The 19,021-nt window shown below is 34.2% G+C and overlaps 1 protein-coding gene and 1 long non-coding RNA gene across 2 annotated transcripts; one reads left to right on the forward strand and one right to left on the reverse strand.

Annotated features, from left to right (window-relative positions):
• Positions 1-1,381: 1,381 nt before the first annotated feature.
• On the reverse strand, positions 1,382-6,404 carry LOC118683699 (uncharacterized). Its single transcript, XR_004979531.2, has 2 exons — positions 5,995-6,404; positions 1,382-1,565 (listed from the first exon to the last, which is right to left on the reverse strand). It is a non-coding gene; the product is annotated as an uncharacterized lncRNA (long non-coding RNA).
• A 1,389-nt stretch (positions 6,405-7,793) lies between these two features.
• On the forward strand, positions 7,794-18,300 carry LOC106616532 (muscle-specific protein 20). Its single transcript, XM_014233222.3, has 3 exons — positions 7,794-7,956; positions 17,500-17,820; positions 17,902-18,300. Exons 1-3 carry the CDS (start codon positions 7,951-7,953, stop codon positions 18,082-18,084), a joined length of 510 nt encoding a protein of 169 aa, XP_014088697.1. The 5' UTR covers positions 7,794-7,950; the 3' UTR covers positions 18,085-18,300.
• Positions 18,301-19,021: the final 721 nt, after the last annotated feature.

The raw sequence follows: 19,021 nt of genomic DNA on the forward strand, positions 1-19,021 counted from the left end.
ATACTAAGCGGGCTTGAATTCATGGATTGCCTATGCGGAAAGTGTGCATGTCATGCATGCAGCAACTATAGGCGGTCCGGTAAATCGGAGCTTTATTGATAATACTATAAAATGTGCACTTGGATAATTTGAAACGTGTTTAATGCGAAAGATATGCAAAATAAAGAAGCGCCTGTTAAGAATTACAAGTTTCTATGTGAATGCGCGTCTGTGCGTGCGAGTAGAACGCGAAAAAATCGCAAATGCCCGGTTATCAAATGTTTCCAACGCTGCCTTTGTCGCTTTTATTTGCGAAATTTATGAGCTAAGTAAATATGTATATGGCAGTGGAGGCACACTTACGACGCGAGTTAAGCGCTAGATCGCTGTGTCGCAAGAACGCAACATTTTTCGCACGGAGCAAATGAATGTGCTTTTAATGCAAAATGAAATGAAATAGATTGCATATTTACACAGTCATATCAAAAGTTACGCAACTAAATCAATGCATGTATGAAAACTTTGCGTAAACATACGAAACGTTTTTTGTTTATTTACCTTCCAACTGAAATAAACTGCAAGTTTACATTTACATTTACATAGTTTTACACTACATTGTTTAGTTAATGATTTCCACGCAAACGCTGATTTATTTTTGGCACAAGTCACAAATGTATGGTCGTATATGTGTGTGTGTGTCGGCATGCAGAGCTCGATTTCCATTTCTTGCGCCGAAATTTGGCTATAAAATTTCAAACTATTGAGTGCCGACGTGTTTTTGACAAAAGCGCCAGCAGCTGGCCGCAAAAAGTCCGACGGGCTAAGTGGTACATGCGTCGCAAGTCGGTTATTCACTTGAACGCCAAGCAATTTCTGCACCCGAAATACCCAAACTGGAAACATGACCGCTGGCAAAGCGTGTTTGGGAGTTGTATTCAATTGTATTTCAGGCGTGATTTCCTGGAAAAGCTGCACTCATGCTCACGCATTAATTTCCACAACAAAAACAGCAACACGTTAGCAACCACCAATATGTCCTTAAGCATTGTGTCAAATTGCAATCGACTCGGATAAGAGTTCAGTTATATAAAGTGGTAATTGTGCGTGTGCTTGTGGGCGAAAAAGCAGCTCTAGGCTTGCATTGTGTTAGATATGCTTCATCACTTATGCATGTACAAACGGCAGGTGCAATTTCACTTACGTGGCAATTAGAAATTACAGTTAGCCGAGTAGAAGCACACATCAGCAAAAGCAGGGCAACACTTACTAAAATTATTATCAATTTCGCACCTCCAGCATAAAAATAGTTAGTGCGCTATGTATTGCATCAAAACGGAGCATATGGAGGGAAAACCTCAAATGTGACAACCATCTGTCATACAAAAAAAATAAAATAACGACATTCGGTTATATTTACACCACGTTTATTAGTCAATATAAGACATATCTTAGAAAAACGAAATCATACGCAGAATGATTTTGTACCGAAAGTCCGCGACATTGGTTTATGGTTTATACTTCCTTTTGTCACAATCGAACCATGACTTTCTTCAACCATTGCGTAGTTACTTTTCCATGTCGCTAGTCTGCAAAAAATTTTGTATATGCTACATTCGGTTTTTTTTTTTCTTTAAATTTTTAACTGTAAAAGACTTTGTTTTTAAACATAAAACTTCTTAAATCGAAAAAATACAAACTTCTCACAAGAGCCACACATGTGTATACTATATAAGCAAATTAGTTTCCGCTTTTGGGCGAACAAAAGGTGCTAAATAAGAAAAACCAAATTGGGCTTTCACTTTTTCACTCATAAATGTGTATAACTACAAGTATAATATATAATCTTCTATATATTGAATTCATTCATTAAAACTATGGCCCGCCCACAAGATATTTTTATTTGTAGCGAGGCAGATGGTTTTTTGTTTATGAGTTTATTGTTGAGAAACATTTGTAAATATTTACCGCAAGCTGTGCGTCAGTCGTGCAGAACACAATCACTCAAATCACTCAAACAGGTGTCGCTATCGCGTGAACTAGTGAATGGAAAGCCATTAGAAGCAGAGGAAAATGTTCCATTGCACTTAATACAGAGCATATATACAATAAATAAGCGTGAGTGAGTACAGTTTTTAGCTGAAAATTGTGTGAGATTGTTATTTTTAATATAAAATTTATTTACAAGCGCTAACGGTAGGTAGGTAGGTTTTAGGTATGTATTAAGTTATGCTAGAAAAGCGTCCACGTCCAACCATCGAAAAAGTTTCTGAAATTAAAAAAATATTTGTGCCATTAAATCTATTCGATTGGCGTTCATTCGCTTTAGCTGCGAGAGAGCGGTCGCTGTTTGTGTGTGTGTGTGTGCTTGTCAGGGAATTCGAAATTTTGATTTATGCCTCGCCATGTGTCTGTGTGTCAATTTCAGTGTTATTTAGTTTCGGAAAATGCTGAATTTTGTTTTCGCGTGGCATAACTGTGATTATAACGTTTTGGCAAGCTATCCGCTGCAGCGCACAGTTTCGTCGCATTGTAGCAATCCTGTGTGCATTTATGTATTTGCACATGCATGATGCGCCTACGCTCCCCTCCTCGGCGGCCGCAACTGTAACTGCGAGATTTTAGGTTATAAACCCTTACATACCATTCATTCTATATTTATAAATGTTATTGCTTAATATCCGGTGGCGATAATAAGATCTTCCAGTAGAGCAGAATTTTCACCACAACGACAGCGCTTGTTTTTGATTTTCTTCTCGTTTCTCCTTCACTCTAATGCACGCGTACATATACATATTTCTAATCTCTAGTCTATATAATTATATATTTACAAATCTTTGTCACGTACGAATCTAAATGTTGCAGCTGCTAGGTTTTGTGTGCTTTCAGCAGTATTTAATACCCCCTCCACTTGAAAACTCTGCCAGCTCTTATTTTTTTAATTTTTAGTGAGATTTAGCGAGAATAATATATACATTTTTTTTCCTAATAAATCTTTTTTGTATGTTGGCTGCTTAGTGCGGTAAATAATTGTAAATTATTAACAAAGAAAAACAAACTAAAGATATTCGAGTGAAATGCTGCCAGCTAATTGGCATTGAATGAGCTATTTACGGCAGATGTTGTTATTTCGTTCCAAATATTCCATGACGGACAATGCGGGTACATGCAAATATATAAACAGGTTGGTTCAAATGTTTCTGCGCTCGAAATGAAAAAATACTGTTTTTGAGACGAAATATATTTTTTTATTCAATACAAACGCCCTTAACTTCAGTACACTTAATCAAATGATCCTCCAATAATATTATGCCATGCTTTTCCACGAAGGAACTGTTTCAGGTTTCTCAAGCGTTTTCGTACTTTAATGCGTTGAATTTTGTCATGGTTAAAACACCTTTGTGAGCCGGTGCATTATGTTGATGAAAATAAAGAAATCGGTATTATTCTAAAACACTCCAAATTATGCTGAGAAATTTGTTTTTCCTCTAGTTTTTGTTGAATTGTTTACGTAGCTATTTCATGCGTAATTCTCCGTGTAAAATATGAAATACTCGTTCGTCTGAGATGCCTACGGCATTAGCAATTTCACGCTTAGTCAAACTTAGAACAACATTATGCACTTGCTCAATGATTTCTGGTGTGCGTTTTTAAGGAAAGGACTCCTTATACACTTCTAACAATTCTTCATAAATTTCCTTTGCTTTTAAACCTTGCAAAGCAAAGAATCTAATCACTGCGCGATATTTCATTTTATATTTTTTCCATATTAAAAAATGCTCTGACACGTCAACTTAAAATGGCTTTTAAAAAAGAATTAATTGACAGCATGACTTGTAACTTTGCAAGTGTTCTCACAACAGATGTAGTTGAGAAAAAATAATTTGGAGCTAGTAGCGCTATTTCTTTGTGAAAATATAAACTGTTCAACCAACCTGTATATAATAATATGTACATATACCGATATATATACGAGTATACATTTATGTCATTTAAAAGGCACATCATGAAAGTTTTTGTATTTATTATTTACTGCGAAAATTAAAGAATAACTGAAGTGCATTTCAATTTATTTTTCTTCAGCGAAATGTTAAAAACACAAATAAATAATCACTCATACGCCCCACCTCACATTGTTCAGCTTATTGTTGTTGTATGAATGCTTTGTTGGCAGTTAATTGCGGCCATGACGCTATGATTTCGCCAATATATTAAAAAAAACATTGTCAGCGGTGAAATAAAATCTGATAATGGCTGATTTATAAATTTTCTAATTTAAACCAATGAATTTATTTGTTGACAGGTTGCAGTGCAGACGATCGCATAACTGTATTAATAAAGTTTAATTGTTATAAATATATATATTTTTTTTTAGTGATCTTAAGTAGATCAAATTTTAATTCGTAAAGATTATTGGAAATTTTTGAGTCCATATTAACAATTTTTGGACATTAACGATGGATATAAATAATTAAGTCTAAACTACTTACTTGTTATTTTTCTAGAGCATTGAGTGTAAATGTGAAGTGTGTAAAGATATCTTGATTTTAATTATAAATAGAAAATGACACAAGGTTGCTGCAATGCCAGATGTGACCTCGAACAAGTCATAAACTAGTTCTTAACTAGTTGTGGAAACGTCTTGAAGAAATGTCAGCACTAAAGACTTAACACATACTTTTCCATGCATTATTTTATTGCTTTAATAATGCAAGTCTCAAAATAAAAATGTTTGAAGATTAAAACGTTTATTTTGCTAATAGCTTTGATCAGCAATTGGAAACCAGCAATTTATTTTCCAAAATCCATCAGTTGCAAACGCTGTATGAAATATTTTTCTATCTTCGAGAACAGTTCTTCAACAAATAAACAAACATATTAACAAGTCTGAACCGCCGAGAAAATTGTTTGTTTTATAATTTTTATTCGCTACAGAGAACTTTCATATAGTTTTACATTTTTTAACGTTTTAATTATATACACGCCTTGATTCCAACAAGTTCACCAATTATTGTTTGTTGGTGTGAAATGATTTTTAATGCCAAAACCATTTTGCTTCTGTTTATTGAAATGCTGCTTATTTTCGTAAACATTTCAAGATGAGAGCGAGCAAATGCCACTAGAATTGATTGAAATATATAAATATATATAGATGTTTACATAAATACCCAACTAACGAATTTTTGTATATATTTGTTGTGTAAAATTTCTATGTCAAACTAAGTGAAGAGCTTAGAATACGTTGAGTAAAAACAACTAAAAAATTTCCATATTCCAGAAAGTGCTGAAGACGCCTAACATCCCTTGCAAAGTGATTGCTTCTCTATTCACAGCACAGTCACCATAAGTGCTAAGTGGAGAGAGTGAGTGTAAGTGAGAGGCAAAGTGTCGAAGTCTTTAAACTCGGATTTTATTGCATAGCTTAGTACTAAGATTGTTTGATATCAAAGTTGTTGATAAGCTGAACAATTAAATATTATCTGTATATATAAAAATTAATGATTGTCTAAATGCCCTGAATAGAAACGTAAACTATGCATTTGATGATTTGATGATGTTAAGCAAAGTTGTTGTGCATGAGCCAAAGAAGATTGCTGAGTTGTTAGGACCACTTCTCGACAAATGAATAAAACCAATCAAATAACTTCAAATGAATTGAATATTTATGTAATGTCTTTCCTTCAAAGTAATTTTAGTTTTAGGCGTTGCAACGCGCGCAGTGTATAGCTAGTATGTTAAATTTAAATTATTTAAATATTATATGTTTAAAGTCATATAATATGCAATGGCAATATATTTGCTCCAAATATACAATAAGTGGTCATACTCTTAAAATAGAAACAATTTGAATTGCTGAAAAGCACGAATAAGCAAAATTTATTTACACACGTATGCTTCTGAATGATTATATAGGGAACAATATGCCGTCATGCTGCATCTCAAAGCTGCAAATGATATCGCTAAGGCTTGCGGTATTTGATAACATTTTTTATAAAATTTTGTATGCACAAAGCTCACATTTACTGAAAAATTAGTTCAATTTCCGCTGGAAAGTCAGGTTAGACAGGTCGTATACGCAACAAAAGCAAACTAACACTTCATTGCTTATTTTCAGAAGCGCACAAAATGTCAGACACTCCGACATCTAGCATAGAAGAAGGCGCCGAAGTGTAGACCGAAGCGCAAGAGCATTTAGCGGCACTCGAAGCATATGTGCTGTGTTTTAAAATGACGTGATTTGGCTATATTTGAGGCGCCCACGCGCCACAACGGTAGCCAAGGCTATGAATATGTATAATTGTGGGCGTATGTGTAATTGTAATACAACAGCAATCACAGCGTTGGCCGCACAAATGTCAGCGTGCCGTTAAAAGCGAACTTGAACATGGCGAATGCTCGAAGGCGAACGGTGGCCGCGCGCAAATTGCCAAAATAAACTGAGCCAAAATGCAAACGAACAGTTGCTAATGATTTATATTATTTTTTTCGTGTATATGTTTGCCTTGCTTTATTTTCAGCTACATAGACATAATTTTTTTTTGGGTGTCATATTCATCTGAACTTGTCATAAACATTTTTTTCACGATTTATATAAACTCTTTTAATTTTGAACATAAACTATTTTATAGTTCTGGTTCGCGTTTCACATCAAATATACACCGATTTATGGAAGAATAGGAAAGAATCATCTATATAATAACGTTCATCATTATTTTAGTAATATACTAAAAATTTTCTTTTTGTTTAAATAATTTGTTATTTGCGTTTTTTCGCTTTGTTATTAAAGGAAAGAGAACATTGAAAAAAAAGCGTACTACTAAAACTTATTTATATCCTGTTATAAAAACAAAGCAATAAACTCTTTATTATGGCGTTTAATTTCACGCATATTTTCTAAACCACCAAGTAGGAGAAACTTTACAGTTTGACATAGGAAGTGACAAACAGACAAATAGATCATCACAATCTGAAGCTAACAAGTCACTCACTCACTTTCACGTCCCACACACATCCCTTAGCACTTTGGTTTTGTAGTAAATATTTACGTTCGAAAGCCAAGCGATGTCCACAGCCTATACACCTACACACACCTGGAAACTTCGATGCATACTTGTAAATATTGGCGTAAATATCGAATGTGGGTTCGCCTCTGCCCACACTTATTTATGATCAATCGCTGTCAGCTGTGCTGCGCACGATGAAATGTGTGATCGCGTGGGCAACCGTGAATGGTGTAAGAGAAAGTATAGAACGGCAAACAGCAAGTGCCAAACAGCCTTCACCATCGAAAATGTCAACGCCATCACCTTCACCTCGACAGCCCGCCAAGAGAGCCTCGAACAGATCATTAATGTACACATACATGCATTTACACTCGCATACAAGTATATATATGTATGCATACATTTTGTGTTTGGCTGTTTGTGCTTTACGTCTTGACGTTCCTCGCTCTTCGCCAGTTGTTTATGCCGACTGTCAAATTGATATTTAGTGTTTTGATTTTGTTTTCGAATCTGTTGTAGGTATGTTCTAACGAAGTCATGCGCACAAACACTTGCACAGATAAATAAGCATACCTATATATTTACGTCATTATGCCATTTTCGCCAAGCGATCATCTATACTATACCTTTTATATGATCTGAACACTCTTACATGGTCCGAGGCGTGTTTCCCGAACGCCTCGATTTCCCACTCTCGTCGTGTGTGTTGCGCCTACGCCTACAATGTGGCACTGTTGCTGTTTCTTCTTTTAGTTTCATGTGAGTTTGGGGGAAACATATACTTTTGGTTTTGTTTGTTCGATTGTTTTGGGAAAAAATGGAAACTCGCATTGACCACTTGCGTCAGATGAGAATTTCACTTCGTTCAAGTTAGACACTCGTCGCTGTGCTCACAAGAGATCATAATAATTCCAAAAAATATTTCCATCGTCGCTTTAGTGTACAGTTTTTAAGTGTTTTCAAAAGTAAAATGGCTGTAAGTGATATCTAACATTTATATAGTGGAAAATATATTGTTACTTAAACTGCAAATGATATTTACGCTTCAACATACTAAACTATTTAAATCAGTTAAAGAGATCCGGAGAAAGGAAAAAAATTAAAATTTCAAATATCTTAAATTTTTATTTTATTTCATCAGAGCTTGATGAAGCTATGTTAGAAAACTCTGCACTTAGTTGTTTTTATTGTATAATTTCAACTTAATCGAAGGAATAAAAGCGTCTCATTCAATGATACGTTAGAAGTTTCGAGTAGAGTGCGAAAAAATCATCACGCAATGAAATAGTTAATTATTTAATATTTGTACAACTGATTTATGAAAAAATATCGCTCATAGCACCTAAACGAAACATAAGCTGAACTGAAAGCACACACACCAACACACGACCGTTTGTAGGATTACAATAAAATATTTGCATTTGCAATTATGGCGCTTTTCAATTATTAATTGAATGCATTTAATTGCAACTGATTACAGAATTTATGTTTTTTAAATTCATATTTAACAACAAACGTGTATACACACTTATATACCTACATACATATTATTTATAGACAGTTTTTTGTCATAACAGTGGAAACAGAGTAGAAATTCAACCGCAACTGTCAATAATTTGCAATAAAAATAAAAATTATTATTTAATTATAAATGCAATACAATGATATATACTCATTAAAAGTATTTATATAGCTTTGCACAGCTTTTGTTGTTCGTGAGCACACGCATAGTGGCAGTATTTAATGCAAAAAATATTAGCTTTATACCAGGAAGACATGATATTTGATTTTTTTAACCATTATTAAAGGGAGTTTTAAAATTAAAATTTCTCGGGTTTGGAGAATATATTGTCAAAATGTTTTTTATTATGTAGGTATACATGCCCCTGAAGCACGATACAATTTTCAGCTATATTCATCGCTAACTTTCACTGTAGTAGCTGCTAAAGTTAGACATGTTTGCTATAAGCATTGCGATTTTCGTTTATTAAAGGAAATGGGTCAAAGAATTTGTTCTTGCAAATTCTTGCACCAGTTTGCATATTCGCCAGACATGGCTCCGTGTGACTTTTCCTATTTTCAAAAATAAAGAGAACCTTAAAGGGCCGTTTTATAAGTAGAGATGAAATTAAAAACGCGTCGCTGAAAGAGCTAAATCTAGCTGACCATTCGTCCCGGTTTGGCCGAGACAGTCAGAATTCCGAGTTGAGCGTTTCGGCTGTCCCGGGCTTAGAAATAAAATAAATGAATAAATTGAATAAAATTGTGTTGTTTTCTCACCAACTATATGTCGCGATTTTCAGTGAATTATAATATGGAAAAATCGATGACTGAGAAAAACCGCCCCGGATTTTGCCGGGACAAATATGGTCACCGAAAGCTAAACGCTATCTATCGCAAAAACGGAGTTTGATAGGTGTTTTGACGATTGGAAGAAACGCTAATGGGAACTATTTTGAAGGTGACAACATAAATGTAGACAAAAGAATAAATATTTTTTTCAAAACACGAAAATTGATAGTTGTAAATTTCTAAAAACTACCCTGTTGACCTTATAAATGTAAACTAAATTGTATCAATATTTTTAATTTGTTTGTCTTATTTTAGATAATAATTGCTAAAAGCAAAGTAATAAATTTTGCTAACATTAAGCTAAAGAAGAAAGAAAAATATAATTTAACGGTTTACTCGATAAAGGCAATATACCGGTACTGTCATAACTTTAAAGTAAGAGTAATGATATGTATGTACTCACAACTTTATCGTACAAATTGATAAACGACAACGGTGCAACGCGATCTAAAATATTTTATAATTGTCAGAAATCATTACAGGAAGATATCATACACTCGTCTTCGGTCATTATTTTAGTATGATTAGAGTATAAAATTAAGCTCTAACTTTCTAAAATACCATCCATCGCTCAAATTAAACTCATTGCCTCCCAACTAATGCTATTTCTTTCTCGTTTCTATTTGCAAGGCCACCAGTGTATATTTATAAAATCATCTACGAATCATTATTGTTCTTCTATATGTTATTGGATATGTTATGTGCAACATTATAATATTTGTTGGAAGCAAATCAAATTTGGCTATTTTACATTATTCATAGAAAAACCTCTCAATTTATTAACTAGTGCTAACAAAATGAATGAACGATGCTAAAGCTGTAAATACTGCATTTAATGCTTTGGTTATTGTTAAAAAAAAAAAAAGTTTTAATAACAGGCATTAATCAAATTTTAGTTTGTTAATTTCGTGGCAAGGTCATACAGTTATGAGGCTGCTTTACTTACTGAGTGTACGAGCACAGTATTGTTGGAAACATATTATACTTGGCCAACAATACTTGTATATCTATAACTGTTATGTACCGTTAATTAGCGCTGCAATGGCATTATTCGTCGACTTCCACGAACAGTGAACAATATGCAAAGTAGAATGGGCTTACGACAAAATTTTGATAAAATGAAAATTCGTAGAAATAGTCAGGCACAGGTAATGCCCGTTACGTGGCATACCGTTATTAGCGTGCAAGCACAGATGAAATGCTTCAATTACAGAGAAATACGTATATTTTTGCATGGGGTTTCTTTAGCTTCATGGCATGCGTTTCGGTTTCAGCCAACTTATTTTAATGGAAATTTAATTTGTGGTCGAAAACTAATAGGTATACATTACAACAAAAAGTGCTATACAATTCTGGTTTAAAAATGCGTCAACACAGTGACGAAGCGACTAATTGAAATGTGGTTGAATGCAATTTTGTGCTTAATTGAATGCGATACGCCCTTTATTTTTTTTTTGCAACGTAGAGGCGTGAAAAATGTTTTTCTTCTCTACAATGGGCGCACAGGGGGTGTGTTTACAGACGACAATGATTGACACGGTTTTTCAGAATCTCTGCCATTACTGTTACTAAAGCGTTGCAACAGTAGTGATGAAAAACCATTGTTTAAATACTTACCGAGTGAGACAATTCAGTTGTTCGAACTAAAACTAGAACAATTAAGTTGGCTTAATTTTAAACTATGTTAACTTACCTGATCGGTATTGAAATAAGCTGCGCTAAGCAAATGTATAACGTGCACAATGATTTAGTCGTCTCAACGAATGAGTATGTGGGACCATTCGTTTCGGTCTAAGATCGGAACTGTACAAAATTGTAACAAAACAATTTTCAGTAGTCGAATTGTGAATCTTTGATCACTTCGCACATTGGTTCGGAAAGCTAGAAAAACTATAACATGAGTGGCAGGGATAGAAATAGGCAATTAATAATGTGTTTTGATAAGTCAAACAACATTTAAGTTATCTATATACATACTCGTACTCATATATCGGTAAGAAATTTCTTAAGACTTATTTAGACTCAAAATTTTAAGCCTCTTAAGCGGCAAATCATTTTATTAGTTACAATTACAGACAATTAACTATTTTTTTTATCTGTAATCCATCTTTCTTTAAGCCGGTTTAAAATATTTCATTGTTTTCTCATATTGATTGTGTGCGAAAACATCTTGTGAAATAATTAAAGTGGATTGTTTATATTTATTATATTTGGAACATATAACTAGTTTAATTTAAGTGGCTTGTTTAAAGTCCACAGAGTTAAGAGTTTTTCATGAATATTCGACTTCATTTTAATGAAATTTTATAATTAAATTGTACATTATTTGCGCATGCCTAACATCGGTTTGCATTGCTCAGCATGTAACAAAAATGTAGGAAAACATTTTTAGACAATGTAGAAAAATTAAATGCTAAAGCAAATATTTGGAAGTGCAAACAATGCAAACGAAGGCGCTCAAAAGTACAATTAATTAAGCAGTTCAATTTAGTCGGGAATTTCGCCAATCACTTTTGTGACGCTTTGTGTCGAAAATGTTTTAAATTTTCGCGAAAATCAAACTTTTTATATCATTTCGTCACATTTTATCGGTTAACTGTGTATGTTTTTGTCAAAATTGCGTGCCAATTTTCAGTTCACATTTTTTGCTTTCGACGCTGCTGCCTTATGCGAGGTCCAGGCGCAAGAGTACGCGGCGTGAGGGTGGAGCGCTGATTGTGTGCGGTTAGGAATTGAACGCCATTTAGTGATCTCTTTGTGTTGAAGGCAATTTAAATTAGATTATTTGCTCTCTCAGCTTGCTTGAATCGCTTGATTTCATTTTCATTGACTCGATTTTGTGGTTATACATACATTTTTACATATGGTTGTATATGCGACAATTATAACACTGGCAACGTGCCACAACTAATTTGGGTTTGTATGAAAGCGAATAGAAAGAGATTCAAATCTTTGTAAACTTAAGAGAACCAAAACATTTTTAAAATCAGCTACACATGCGTACATATGTACTTATATATATAATATATATTAGGGTGGAGCGAGAAAATTTTTTTTTTTTAATTAGCCTGAGGGTAAAATTTGTAGATTACAAAAAATGAATGTTGTTAGAATTTTTTTTTTTTTTTAATCTAGAGGCTTTACTTTTAAAGTAAATTTCGGGTTAAAAGTTTAATTTCGTAAACATTTTTTGATAAGAGTTCTAGAAGCTGTGAAGAGTCCTCTTTCTGGCCAATTAAAAGTTATTAACTTAAAAAAAATTTTTGTGGTCCTTATTAGAGTTTTAAAAAAAATTCTTAAACGACAATGTGCTTTCCTTAAGCGTTAAAATAAATTTTGAGTTAAAAACTGTCACATTCAGTAATTTTTATATAAATGTGAAGAGTTGAAACCAAAAAAACTCGAAATTTACTTTAAAAGTGAGTGAGCCTCAAAAAAATTGTATTTTATAATCTATTATCTTTTTTATAATCTACAAATTTTACCCTCAGGCTAAACAAAAAAAAAAAATTTTCGCTCCACCCTAATATATAGACATATATATTATATATTATTAAAAAAATTTATATTACAAAAAATAGTTATCGCAGGTGTATTAAAATTGTCGTGTTACTCAGTTTTGAAACTGTATCCTGGTTCGCTTTATATATAATAAATATTTCGCTCCACCCTAATATATAGACATATATATTATATATTATTAAAAAAATTTATATTACAAAAAATAGTTATCGCAGGTGTATTAAAATTGTCGTGTTACTCAGTTTTGAAACTGTATCCTGGTTCGCTTTATATATAATAAATATCATCACATGGTTACCGTTAGGAATAGCTTTTAAAGTGTTTTTACTAGTTTTTATCACAATAACTCTTTCTTCGATTATATCGACCTAGTTTTGAAGCGAAACAATGATAGATAATAAGCGTTTCTTTTTTCTTTTGTTATGGAAAAATTGAAAATAAATAATTGTGCATATAAAGCATGAAATGGTCGCTGATTTTCAATAAAATTTCCAATTATATTTCCCTTTCTAATAACAAATTGATGTTTGACCCATGTCGAAGGCAAATAATTGTTTTAAAGCGAAAATATTTAGAGGCATTCGCTCGCACACAATTATGTGCAGTATTGCCATTTGCAATTTTCAAAGGTTTGTTTTTATATACGGTTTATATTTATTTCGTTTTTTATACTCTCGCAACCTGTTGCTACAGAGTATAATAGTTTTGTTCACCTAACGGTTGTTTGTATCACCTAAAACTAATCGAGTTAGATATAGGGTTATATATATATAAATGATCAGGATGAAGAGACGAGTTGAAATCCGTCCGTCCGTCCGTCCGTGCAAGCTCTAACTTGAGTAAAAATTGAGATATCTTTATGAAACTTGGTAGACATGTTTCTTGGTACCGTGAGACGGTTGGTATTGCAGATGGGCGTAATCGGACCACTGCCACGCCCACAAAACGCCAATAATCAAAAACAAATAACTTGCCATAACTAAGCTCCGCAACAAGATACAAGACTGTTATTTGGTACACAGGATCACATTAGAAAGGGGCATCTGAATTAAAAACTTTTTTTTATAAAGTGGGCGTGGTCCCGCCTCTAATAGGTTTAATTTGCATATCTCCTAAACCGCTAATGCTATAATAACAAAATTCACTAGAAGCAAATGTTTTTAGCACTTCTATTGACGGTGTGAAAATAGTTGAAATCGGGTGGCAACTCCGCCCACTCCCCATATAACGGTACTGTTAAAAACTACTAAAAGCGCGATAAATCAAGCACTAAACACGCCAAAGACATTAAATTTTATCTCTGAGATGGTATAAATTGGCTTTATAGGAACCGCGTGAAAAATTAGTCAGTGGGTGTGGCACAGCCCACTTTTAGGTGAAAACCCATATCTTGAGATCTGCTCAACCGATTTCAACCAAATTCAGTGCATAACGTTCTTTTCATGTTTCTATGTCATAGTGCGAAAATGGGCGAAATCGGACTACAACCACGCCTATTGCCCATATAACACCATTTTAAATTCCATCTGATTCTTTCACTTTCCACTATGCAAATCAGGCAACAATGACTTTATCGGGATAAAACCTTGCGTGAATAATGCGATTAAAGTATGCCACCTTGTGGCCAAAAATTATCTAAATCGAACCAAAACTGTTTAAGCCCCTAAGTACTAAATATGTGGACCCCATTGCCTATAGTTGACCTTCTACCGAAAATATCAGTCAATCCACAAAGAAATCTCAAACGAGTATACTATTTGACTTTGCGAGAGTATAAAATGTTCGGTTACATCCGAACTTAGCCCTTCCTTACTTGTTTTGTTTTATATTTATGCTGTTTTTGTGCACGCATAAACATTTTCAACAAAAGTGCGTAAACGGAAGAATTATTTACTTAGATATGTTATAAACATATACGATATAAATATATGTTTATAACGGTATGTTTGTGTACAACTACAATTTATATGTTTTGAAACCACTGAAGCGATTTTCAAATAAATTTTTTAGCACGTAAAATAAGAGTTTCATTCCAGTTATACTAAAGGTTGATGAGCATTACCACTTCAAGTGTACGTTGGTCGCAACAAAGCGTGACATTTGTTTATTTTATATAAACATAGATTGTAATATGAAACTTTAACATATTAAAAATATTTCGGGGTTAATCTGCAGCACATTTACGCCAATTTGTTTTTAGTGTTGTATTATACTTGCATGTAACTGCCGGATTATTCAATTAATTTTCGATTTAATTTGCCGTTGTGTGAAATTTATTTTGGCAGAAAACTTTACTCCAAATGACATTTAGCAAATATTTGATTGGATCGAGTTTTTAACTTTTTGGACAAATACCAAATGGAACTGCATGTATGATTTTGCCGCTAGAACTACCACGTGTGCCACACAATTAGTTAAATGGCATTTTAACCCGACGAACTCTGGTGTAATTGATGGTCAAAATATTGCAATTTACCAAACAAAAAGAGTTTTGAAAAACACAATTTTTTGCGAATGTTTTTCATTATTTTTGTGTTTATTTAAAGCAATGTTAAATATTTAATGTTTATTGCTGGTTAAAGCTAGCAAATTGGAAGTGAGAAAACAATAAATTGTAGACATTTTAGGAAATATGCAACAAGGCAATGCCATAAGAGCGGCAGAATACAAAAAGTACTTGAAATCTACGTAAATTAGCGTAAAATCTCTGCCATTGAAACCCGAGTGCCAGCCATTGGCCCAATTCACACAGTTACAATTATAATTTTAGACCCGCATATACAAACATGTGCTTATGCAGATGTTAATGTGTGGCAGAGTGTGTGTATGCAAACAAGTGGCTTCTATCATAAGCAGCATTGTAGATTGAGCACAATTTAATAGCAAGTATGGGTATTTTTGTTGTTTTAATGGTTTTTTGCGCTGACGTCAATTTCAAAATATCTGTCTAAGGTCATGTTAGCAATTATTGTTGATGTAAAAGCAAAACGGTATGCCCATGAGGCAAAAGCGTCGGTACTGCAGTAATTTGCTCAATGTAGGGATGTAATGCGTGCCGACTCTGCAAAAGGCTATTACGTAAATGTGGCATCGTGCCCATCTGGTTTCATTACTGTACCATGCTACAATAAGCAATGAGAAATTGGCTTTAAGAAGAACTGAACAGGCGGAAATCTTAATATTCGTTTCATTCAAGATATGGCAAAATATGTACAGATTTCATCTCCCAATTTTATTAACATATCTCATACAATTACCGATGCTTACAGTATTAAATTATTGAAAGCATCGATCCAACGCAATATGTTGCGCATAATTGCTTTATAGGGATGATTTTCGTAAGAAAATTGGAAATTTTTTGCTTTTGTATTTTTTTAAGGGTTCAGCTATTGGATTTCCGAGTCGAGTTCAATCATAATACGTATATGGGTAGACCCCAATTTAAAAGCCAACAGCACACACTAAATAACCACTTTTAGCTATGGTATGTGACACCAGGTAAAGGGATTGTTGTTGAAAATAACCACATCAAATGGTGACAGTCAATAATATAGCGAGCTATTTCATAAATGAATGGATTGAAAATGGAAATTTTTATTTTGAAATGACTGACTATTAAAAACGCTTTGGGAAATGTAGAGCGGCAATCAGTATGAGTACATGAGCGCTTAAATTATTTTAAACATAAACGTTAGGAGCTTGTCGAAATAATGAAGAAAATTTCTGAATTAGAAAATTGTGAAAACATCATGATGATGATGAAGGTACAAAATATCCGTTGGGACTGCTTTCCTTGCACACTAAAACGAAAAAAGAATAGAAGGCTAAAAAGATCGGTGAATGCGTGCGAAGAGGCGGGGAACGAGCAAACAGTAGACGACGCGCCATTGAAGTGTGAGCAAATTCACTGCTCGAATTTCATTAATTTTAAGTGATACGGCAAATATATGCAGAGTAACTGATATTACGGTATAAAGTGGTTGTTGTTGTTGTTGTTGTATTGCTGTTGCAAGGCGATAATTTACCCTATTTATGAGCCGACCACGATACTTGTTTGTTGTAGATCATTAATTTTATTTATTTTGATAAAATTTATGACAATGTTTTTGTTTTTGTTGTTAACGTTGTCATTATTTAAATTTTCGGCGAAACAGACGTAGCCGCGTTGTTATTTACGCTTTGCATTTTAATTAATTGCGGCAAATATTAGCTCTCGCAATGGCAACAAAAGCTGTTCGCGGACAAGTGTTGATTTCCAACCACTGACGCAACAACAACAATGTCACAACGCTTGATTTATGGTGGAGTGCGGTTGCAACATGCTGGCGACGTTTTGTTGGGCGTTTTCAGTTATATTGCGTTACTATTTTTTGTTGTTTTTTTTTTGTAAAACTATCTAAATTAATTTTCATTGATTAAGCTAAACTATTTATTTGTGTAATGCGGCATTAGCTTTTATATATACATACATACATACATAAATGAAAACTGATTACGGGTGTGCGCTGAAAAGCATGCTAAAAGTATGAAATGGCATAATGCTTGATTCATTGACAAGTGAATAGGCGAAACACACACATACATGCAATTTTCAAACCATATTTAATATCGTTTTTAAAAATTTCTCTCTTCTTGCTCTTTGCAGCCCCGCAACAAGGAACAAGAACAAGAAGTCCTCAACTGGATCTTCGCTGTGTTGGGCGAGAAAGTGCCCGCCGGCCAATACGAAGATATTCTCAAGGATGGCATTGTGCTCTGCAAGTTGATCAACAAACTGGCACCTGGCTCCGTGAAGAAAATCCAGGAGCGTGGCACCAACTTCCAGCTGATGGAAAACATTCAACGCTTCCAAGCGGCGGTCAAGAAATACGGTGTGCCCGAAGAGGAAATCTTCCAAACTGCCGATCTATTCGAACGTCGTAATATTCCACAAGTGACGCTGTCACTTTATGCTCTGGGACGCATCGTAAGTTGAAATGAGCTCATCATTTGCTCCCAAAAACAATACACACCCCATATATAATCACGTTTTCCCTTTGTTAAACAGACTCAAAAGCACCCAGAGTTCACTGGTCCCTCACTAGGTCCCAAGATGTCCGATAAGAATGAGCGCGAGTTCACCGAGGAGCAATTGCGCGCTCACGAGGGACACCTCAACCTGCAAATGGGTTACAATAAGGGCGCCTCACAGTCGGGACATGGTGGTTTCGGCAACACTCGCCATATGTAAGCAGCTGCCGAGACGATTTCTAATTTACGTCCATGCAGTCAGGCGATTTGGCGTTGGTTTTCCATGTAAAAGCATACTTTTTTACTGTTTTTTGTTTAGCTATCTTTTTTAATTGAAAGGGCATTATTTTTGGGGCATTTTTCTTTAGTCATTACTTCTTAATATAAATTGTAATAAATAAAAGAAATAATTAAAACGTAATACATACACATACAATGTTAACGGACTCATTTGCTAGAAAATTTGTACGAAACCGCTTAATATTTGGTGGTGTTGTGGCAAATAAACGACGGGCACTTTTTGTCTCCATATAATGGAACGAGGAAGAGACGACATAAGTACAAGTATATATGTATGTGCTGCGGACCAGAGATAGATTTTAGTTTTAATATATTTATATATATTTTTGATTTATTCTTCGCTTAGTGGAATATTTATTTTTATTTACTTATTTTTTATGGAAAAGTTTTAAGATTCTTGAGAAGTTTGGAATATGACAAAGTGAGAGTGATTAGAAAAGTCAATGGAAGAGGTTTTTAATGGCAACTAATTTCCTCCTTGAAGACCATAAGTGAGATTAATGGGATCCAAGCACTACTCTAGGATCAACTCGACACCGTTAGATAGATATTTGGCATATGAAGGTCGCCACTAATGTGGAACCAGTTAACGAAGCTCAAGTTTCCGTTATAACAAAGCGCTCGTATTTAATGAAGCCATAACTAGAAAAGCCGTTAACTTTGGCTGCACCGAAGGTGCTATACCCTTCCCATAAAAGTTCTTTGTCATAATTTTGTTCGGTCAGGCAGCTATACGCCGAATTTCGGGAAGATACTTTATCAAATAAAAAAGTTTTCCGCACAAAGACTTTATTTTGATCGATCGTTATATATTGCAGCTACATTCTATAGTAGTCCGATATCGGCGGACGTTCGCA

The sequence above is a fragment of the Bactrocera oleae genome, chromosome 2 (genome assembly GCF_042242935.1).
Source record: "Bactrocera oleae isolate idBacOlea1 chromosome 2, idBacOlea1, whole genome shotgun sequence".
In the NCBI taxonomy this organism is placed as follows: Eukaryota; Metazoa; Arthropoda; class Insecta; order Diptera; family Tephritidae; genus Bactrocera; species Bactrocera oleae.

What these genes read in the sequence shown, in the direction of transcription:
- LOC106616532 (XM_014233222.3), top strand. An exon ending in TTTATGCTCTGGGACGCATC is followed by an intron (nt 17,821 to 17,901) that starts GTAAGTTGAAAT and finishes TTTGTTAAACAG; the next exon opens with ACTCAAAAGCACCCAGAGTT.